Raw genomic sequence first — 8,440 nt, forward strand, 5'->3', positions numbered from 1 at the left:
TCTTCACAGTAATATTCTGTGTTATTTCCTCAAAGACAAGCAACTAAAACTGAAAGAATGCCTCGTTTCTCCAAACCTGTTCCTCTTCAGGTGTTAACCTGTTTCTCATAGTAGTACTTTTCTAGTTACACTGGTTTAAAACAAATAGCTATATGTTATTGTTTAATAGGTATAATGTTTCAGTTTTACAAGGTGAAAAGAGTTGTGGAAGTGGTTGGTGGTGATAGTTGGTTAGCATTATGAATGTATTTAACATTACCGAACTGTCTGCTTAATAATACTTAATCGGTAAATTTTATGTTATGTATATTTTATCCCAATAAAAATTTGGGAAAAAAACCCCAAATAGCTATTTAAAATTTTCCTACTCTGTAACTCCATTTCCAATGTATTATTGGGTCCTTTTGATTTTGTTCCTCTAATAAGTTTCATTCATCCTGTCTTCTTGTAATTTTTTCTTGTCTTTTGTAGTTTAGGTTTGATTACTATCACTCTTAATGTTTCCACAGTGCCTCCATTTTCACTTACTTCAGCCCATTTCTCAAATTGTTGTAAGAGTCACTTTTCTAAGTAGGGAGTCTTGTTATGTATGCCAGTACTTAATGGAACTCTTACAATGCCAGCCTTGAAAGTCAAACACTTTACATGAATTATCTCATTTAATCTCATACATCAACTCTATGAGGAAGGCACTGTTAATCTGATGAAACTGAAGCTGAGAACTTTCCAGGTTCACAGGCTAAGAAATGGTGGAACTGGGATTCAAAACCTAAAACTATTGGACTGCAGAGTCCTCATGTCACTCCCTTTCTCAAATCTTTAGGGCCCCCTAGGGTGTTTCAGGCAAAGGTAACAGGCTGAATGATGTGGCACAGGGCCCTCCCCATGCAGGATGTGCTTTGGCCAGGTATGTAATAGTCAGGTACCCAGTTTGTTGGTAACAGTGGTCAGGGACTTATTCTGTATATTAGAGTCACTTAAGGAGCTTTAAAAATTAGTGTGATGCCTAATCTGACCTGCCCAGACCAGCTGAAACAGAATCTCTGGGAATGGGGCCCAGGGTGGGTATTTTTAAATGCTCCCCAGATGATTCTGCTTTACAGCCAGGGTTGAGAACCATTGGCCTGGAAAATGGAGTATATGGGGTGGAAGGTCAGGGAGGGGAGTACAATAGTAGGAAATAATACTGGAAAAGTAGGTTATTTTGACATTTGTCTACCATCCTTTGGTCTGTTTCCAAAGCCACATATTGTGTTCTGCCAACTGTTGACCTTGTAAAACAAAACAAAACAAAAACCCCAAAACTAGTTTCAAGTTCAGTGTATAGGCCAAATTGGAAAGAATAAAATGCACATGGCAGTGTGTTATACTACTACTTTGGTGTTGAACCCAGGCACTTGCTTGGCATCCTTAAGCCTTGGGATGACAGGAAGGCTCTAGGACCACAGGTTTGGACCTAGGTGCTCCTTTGTTATCTCTTATATATAGTCATGCCTGAGTATTCACAATCCAAAATATAACTGACTTTCCTTTTATTTTTCCTTTATTAAAGGTAGGGTATTATAACCACCCTTCCCCCACCATATGTGTATTCATTGGTTATTTAGGAATATCTTTTTAGAATAGTACTGTGGATATAAAACTGTTTCTTATAAAATAGGGTGATAGGGTTGATAACTACTGATTTTAAATAAAAGATTCAGTAGAAACTAGTATTAATAACACTATGATTCCCTATGGAAATAATTCAGTAGGCTGTTAAAAATTTCCTTATAGTGTAGGGTAATTTCATTTGATATAGTCTGTATGATATAGTCTGTGTGCCTGGCTGTTTTTAGTTTGAGATGTATTAAATTGATATAGATGGTGTCTTTATTAACAGGTGCTTCCTAAGCACATTACATTCTCATTTATTCATCACAACAACCTCATTGAAGTAGTTGACATTATCCTTATTTCTCAGAGAGTGAAGTGTGGCTTGAAGTTGTTAAGGGATTTGCTCAGGATCACACAGCCACTAAAACAAGGCTATCTGACTCTAATTCCAAATCCCAGGCTTTTTAACAACCACATGAAAGTCTAGCCCATGCCAGTTTGGGCTTCTAGAAGACAGCTTTCTGGGTACAGTTAGCTTCTACTTGTCCTGCAGGGGATCCAGTATTTAAGGATATCTTGGTGTTTGTTGTTACTGATTTTTAGAACCGTATAGCATTTGCTTACTTGGTCATTTATCTTTTCAAGGTTGGTAAAGCTGTCTGGATATAATTGTTAATTTCTTTCAGATTTATAACAGTAATTTTGCCAAACATCCCAGCTGGTGATTACTTAGGCATTTATTGGTTTGTTGTGATTTTATTGTGAGAGCATGACTATGTAAAACATCCTAGAATCTATCTTGGTAGAAAATTTTTACTCAAGAAAAGAAATAAAGGCACTTAAAAAAATAGGCTAACTGCTAAGTTTCTCAGGGTTTTTTTTTTTTTTCCCAGCATTCCCAAAGATCTGTAGCATTAAGAATAATGAGACTTCGTTTAGATTTTTGAGTTTCTCTTTCTGAAATAAAGTGAGCTTGATATAGTATATCATTGCTATAAGTAATGTTAATTTTTGGAATTAAACACACAGTAAGTCATTGAAAGTAACCATTTAAGAAATATGTCAAGCTTTTAAGGTGTAATCTTTTGTGTACTCTGGAGGAAAGTCTTGTTCTCTGTTAAATGCTTAGCATCATAAGTCTTTTAAAAACAATGTTGTAAGTACCTTTGTGGCACTCCAAGAATAGCGATTACCAACTACCTAATGGGTTGATTATTCTAGATTTAAAATGATTACTTTGTCCTTATGCCTAGCTAATTTTCTCTTTTTTTTCCTGAATTCAGTACATTTAAAGTTGAAGTTTGCTGCTAAAGATGGCAGATCCAGATGTCCTCACCGAGGTTCCTGCAGCATTGAAGCGGTTAGCCAAGTATGTGATCCGGGGGTTTTATGGCATTGAGCATGCTTTGGCCTTGGACATCTTGATCCGAAACCCCTGTGTGAAAGAGGAGGACATGCTGGAGCTGCTCAAATTTGATCGGAAGCAACTTCGATCAGTCTTGAATAATTTAAAGGGAGACAAATTCATCAAGTGCAGAATGAGGGTGGAGACTGCTGCAGATGGGAAAACCACTCACCACAACTACTACTTTATCAATTATCGTACTCTTGTTAATGTGGTAAAATATAAATTGGACCACATGAGAAGGAGGATTGAAACTGATGAGAGAGATTCCACCAACCGGGCTTCCTTCAAATGTCCCGTCTGTAGTAGTACTTTTACAGATTTAGAAGCTAATCAGCTCTTTGATCCCATGACAGGTGAGATTGTTCCAGTTTATGAATCTTTTAAGTAACTTTTTAAAGTATGTAACCTTTTTCTTAAGTTGATTCATCTAGTTTTTAAACTGATCATATATATCATTATAAAATGGATATATTGGTGTAAGTAAGCATACAGTCATTCTTAGTCTTAATGTCCTGTTTGACTGTCATACTACTTTTAGAAGCTGTTGCAAAGCCTTTCTCCTTTACAAGGGAGTATTCATCCATGGACTGTTCTTTTACCCATAGTCCTCTACCTCTGTTTCTACCCCCATCCCTTATTTACAACTGCAGCCTAATCTAAAGGGTTGACTTTCTCTACCACTTTGAGGCTATTCTGACTTTACTAAGTTTACTTTTGAACTCTTCATTCAACAAATACTTGAGTACCTACTTGTGCCAGTCACTGCCAGACAGTTATAATAAATACGTATTATTAGAACTTAAATGCTTTGTTAGTGGAAGTGCAAAGTGCTATCAGGAGGACATAACTAGGGCATCTAATGTGGATTTGGGGAGGCCTCTCAAAGAAGTTTAAACAGCGGGGACCTAAAAAATAAGTAAAAGCCAGATGAAATAAGAGGGGCACTTTTTCCAAGTTAACAATAGATGTTTAGTTTCTTAGCCATTCATTAATGGAAGCGAATCATCAACAGGAGTTATAAATTGCTTCATTTAATTAAATACTTTAGTTTTAAGGATTTTTCTAATCAACACAGAATCTACAAAGCATGTTTTTTCTAAAAATACATGTCTAACATTAACATGGGACACTTTAAAGTGCTAGGTTGTATAGTTATGTTGTTATTTGTAAACTGGAAAAGAGACTATAGTTTTACTAATTACTCAAGTGGGTCAATTTTGTGTTAAAAATTTGTAAAAATCTGTAGAAAGAATCACAGCTGTTAAGTTAGATTGTCCCTTTGTTATGGCTGAATTCAGGAGTATAGGTTACTTTTTAGTTCATAGATCTGACTTTAAAATAACTATCTGAAAAATATAACTTAAGCTTTTACACATGAAATGTTTTATTATAAAAAAATTACAAGTTTGTGTACATGTTTAATTTTGTATATGTTATATATATTGTACATTTTAAAGAATTTAAAAAAATTTTAATGGGAAATAATGCTGATATCAATTAAGATTATTCACAAGAAGAGCAGTGATGGCCTATGACTTTTTTTTTTCCCCTTATTTACTGTGAAGCAGTCATCTTGGATGAAAATTCATTTAAAGAATTCACATTTGTCTTAAATGTTTAATTTGTCTGAACCTAACTATTTACCTTGAAAGGGCTTAACTAGGAGAGGTCTTGGTTATGAGAAAATCTTAGCCATCCTGAGTATAAGAATTGCTTGAGTGTACTATAGAGGAGGGTTGTAGACTATATCTGGAGCTCTTTCAAAATAGACTAGAAAAGTCTCATGATTTTTGCTATTCACTCTAACAGATTTCTTTAAGGAGCTCTGGGTTTTGGTTTTTGATTTTCTGCAGATGTTGGTGTTACAGTGGTCATCCTCGTCACTCTTGACTGCAGTGAAGGTGTTATCCAGTCCCTCAGAGAGGGTAATCTAAAGGAATATGCTTCTACTACATTTACGCATCACTTAATTCTTATTTAATTTCATGAAAGTTTCTAAAAGGAAGTTATCCCATTACTTATATATCAGTATTTAGGAGTTTGATTCATGATGCTCTTCGAATTTTACCTAGGGTTTGTGTCTGAATGAAATTAGTTGTAATCAACAGGTGGCTTGTGGAAGAGATGGCCTGACCAAATATAGTCAAGATTATTTGTGTGAGGGAATTGAGATAGGGTAGGGAGCATGAAAACATATTATGAAACAGAGCTAAAACTGAAACAGTTGTTTTGTGGCCAGTCTGAACAGAGACTGTTTTCTTAATGTGAGGGTTACGGTCAACATGATGGTGGAAAGAAGGGGTTCAGGAGAGCAAGAATAAGTCACTTTACATTGGTATCGCTCATGGGAGGATGCCTTGATCAGCCAGCACTAATAATCAACTTAATTGGCAGTTATGTCTCAGTGAAGCCTGAGATACCATGATTGAAAATTCTTAATTATTGGGAACACTCTTTATGAGAATATACTTGCCTTTTGATTATAATTTGGTTTTTCATTTGGACTTTCCTTTACAGAGAGAATATGATAATTGGGTGATATTAGACCCCCCAACCTCCTTGTCAGTCTGGTTTTGTTTTGTTTTTCCACTATTAGTACCTTGACAACTCTCCCTTGTTCTTCGATACATTCCCTTTAGAAATCTTGGTCTTTTTCCCTCTGTTCCCTTCCTGTTTTGCTCAGTATTCATTGCTCTCCCCGTCATTTTGAAGAAGACGAGAAGTAAACATTTGGTATATGTATCAGAAGAGGAGGAGGGAAGTTTTTCTGCTGTAATATTTATTCTCTCTTTAAATTAATAGTTACAGTTTTCATTCGAAGCCAGTGCTGTACAAAGCTGTTCTATTTCTTGGTTGCTATTGGAGATTGATGGTGTTTCTGACCAGTGATGGAGGTATCTAATGGGCTTCTATCTCCATTCCAATGTCAACAGTTGTTAGGTTTATATTAACAATTGCGGGTATTTAGGAATTAGATTTGAAGCCTTCTAGGCTTTACTTCTTCCCTGATGAAAAGTTCTTAACTCAAGTATATGGGCAACTCTGCCACTGGACAGAGAGTAGTGACTCCTAGATGAGTATCCAGGAATTCTGGGCTCAGGAAATTGGGTCCAGCAAGAATTGTTTTACCGGCATTAATTCACACATAAACCAGCAATTTTCTTACTTCAGTTTATAGCTTTTCCCTCCCCGCCTCTCTTTTTCCTGAAAATTGTAGATTCTTTCCATACTTTCCATTTAGATTTTGCCTTTGGTGTTCTGGGGTTGAACTCTCCCAATGTTTGATGCTTGATATGTATAGCTAATTTTATTTTATTTTTAACATCTTTATTGTAATTGCTTTACAATTGTGTGTTAGTTTCTGCTTTATAGCAAAGTGAATCAGTTATACATATACATATATCCCCAAATCTCCTCCCTCTTGCGTCTCCCTCCCACCCTCCCTATCCCACCCCTCTAGGTGGACACAAAGCACCGAGCTGATCCCCTGTGCTATGCTGATCCCCTGTGCTATGCAGCTGCTTTCCACTAGCTGTTTTACATTTGGTAGTGTATATATGTCCATGCCACTCTTTCACTTCGTCCCAGCTTACCCTTCCCCCTCCCCATGTCCTCAAGTCCATTCTCTACGTCTGTGTCTTTATACCTGTCCTGCCCCTAGGTTCTTCAGAACCTTTTTTTTTTTTTTGATTCCATATATATGTGTTAGCATACGGTATTTGTTTTTCTCTTTCTAACTTACTTCACTCTTTATGACAGTCTCTAGGTCCATCTACCTGCTAATTTTATTAAAATGGAAGAGCCTAGCTTTTGCCCACTAGTCCCTGGTTTCAGAAACTTAATCAGGCAAAATCAGCTGTTTTATTTTCTGAAATATGGGGGTCTTATGTAATCAGAACAAAGGTAGCATGGCATGAAATCCATCAATCAGCAGAATAGCATCTTGTGGTTCATAAATGCATGTTTTAGATTTAGCAAGGCTCTGACCATGTGAAGAGACTTAGCATTTCTACTTTAGCAATCTCAACCACAGTGATTTCATTAATGACACTTCTGAGTTAAATTCAGCAACATGCTTCCCCAAAAGGGAGGGGGAGATTGTATTTCCTTTTTTTTTCTTTCTTTTTTTTTTTTTTGTGGTACGCAGGCCTCTCACTGCTGCGGGCCCAGCCGCTCCGCGGCATGCGGGATCCTCCCGGACTGGGGCACGAACGCGCGTCCCCTGCATCGGCAGGCGGACTCTCAACCACTGTGCCACCAGGGAAGCCCTGTATTTTCTTTTTAGGTGTTAAAGTTAGATGATATGGAAATAGCTTTATATTTTCTATTTTTAATTTAAAAATTATGTAACCATGGTGCCAGAAAAAATTTTGAATAGAAAAAATTACGACAAAACCACTACCCTTTTACGTGTTATTTATAATTACAGTCATAGTCAAGAATAGTTTGTGATCTCTTGGTCCCTTAATGTACCAACTCTCCTGTTTCTATCTAGTGTTCTAAATGTTTTTAGGTGTGATTTTCTCTCCTGTTTTCCTTTCCACTCCTTTGGGGCACTTTGTTTGTATTTTTTTTTTTTTTTTTGCTGGTATAGATATGACACTTTGAATATTTTTGTATATGTAGCATTTTATTCTTGTTTTTAAAGTTTTTCCTTAAGGATTCTCAGCAGTGGGAATATTAGGTGAAAAAATATAGTTTTATAGCTTCTGTAAAGGCACATAAGGCAATGTAGTTTTATTGTGGGTTGGGTAAAATTGTTAGGTGTTTGAATTAGAAATAGTTTGGGAGCCCCTATTACTGAATTCACCTAGAGACCAGGGGATCCCATTTTAAATAAACTTTGAAGTAAGTTAAATTTTAAAAAAAGGAATCTTATAAATGTTTGTTTAATACAATCTTATAAATAGGAGCTAAGAGATTATCTAGTTCAACTCATCAAATGTGTGTGGATACACACACACATGTCTGTTATACTCTAGGTTTTGGAGGATCTTACAAAGTAATAAATAAATGTAGGGCCATATAGATTTCCAGAATGTTTTAAATGAGTACTGGGGAAGATAAGATAGCTTTCATGGAGATTCAGCTTTTGTGTGGCTCCAGGGAAAAGACTTTGAGTCAGGTCGATTTTAGGATTAGTGTAAAAGAAGTCTTTAAAAACTGACTCTAAAATGTGTCCAATAAATAACTCTTAAAAATAGCCAACAGGGCTTCCCTGGTGGCGCAGTGGTTGAGAGTCCACCTGCTGATGCAGGGGACACGGGTTCGTGCCCCGGTCCGGGAAGATCCCACATGCCGCGGAGCAGCTAGGCCCGTGAGCCATGGCCGCTGAGCCTGCGTGTTCGGAGCCTGTGCTCCGCAACGGGAGAGGCCCGCGTACCGCAAAAAAAAAAAAAAAAAAAAAACCACAAAAAGAAAAAAACCCTCTCCCGG

The 8,440-nt window shown here is 36.8% G+C and overlaps 1 protein-coding gene across 5 annotated transcripts in view; it reads left to right on the plus strand.

The window, feature by feature from the left end:
* GTF2E1 (general transcription factor IIE subunit 1) overlaps positions 1–8,440 on the plus strand; it is a 36,159-nt gene that overhangs the window by 2,832 nt on the left and 24,887 nt on the right. For 3 of the 5 annotated variants that reach the window (XM_024769303.1, XM_024769299.1, XM_024769302.1), the window contains exon 2: positions 2,880–3,357. In XM_024769303.1, coding sequence (XP_024625071.1) covers positions 2,910–3,357 — 448 coding nt within the window. In that variant the 5' untranslated portion in view covers positions 2,880–2,909. Of the gene's footprint in view, positions 1–690; positions 908–2,879; positions 3,358–8,440 lie in introns of those variants that run through there. The other 2 variants (XM_024769301.1, XM_024769300.1) reach the window with 2 other exon arrangements.

This window comes from Neophocaena asiaeorientalis, unplaced genomic scaffold, assembly GCF_003031525.2.
Source record: "Neophocaena asiaeorientalis asiaeorientalis breed wild unplaced genomic scaffold, Neophocaena_asiaeorientalis_V1.1 scaffold671, whole genome shotgun sequence".
Taxonomy (NCBI): domain Eukaryota; kingdom Metazoa; phylum Chordata; class Mammalia; order Artiodactyla; family Phocoenidae; genus Neophocaena; species Neophocaena asiaeorientalis.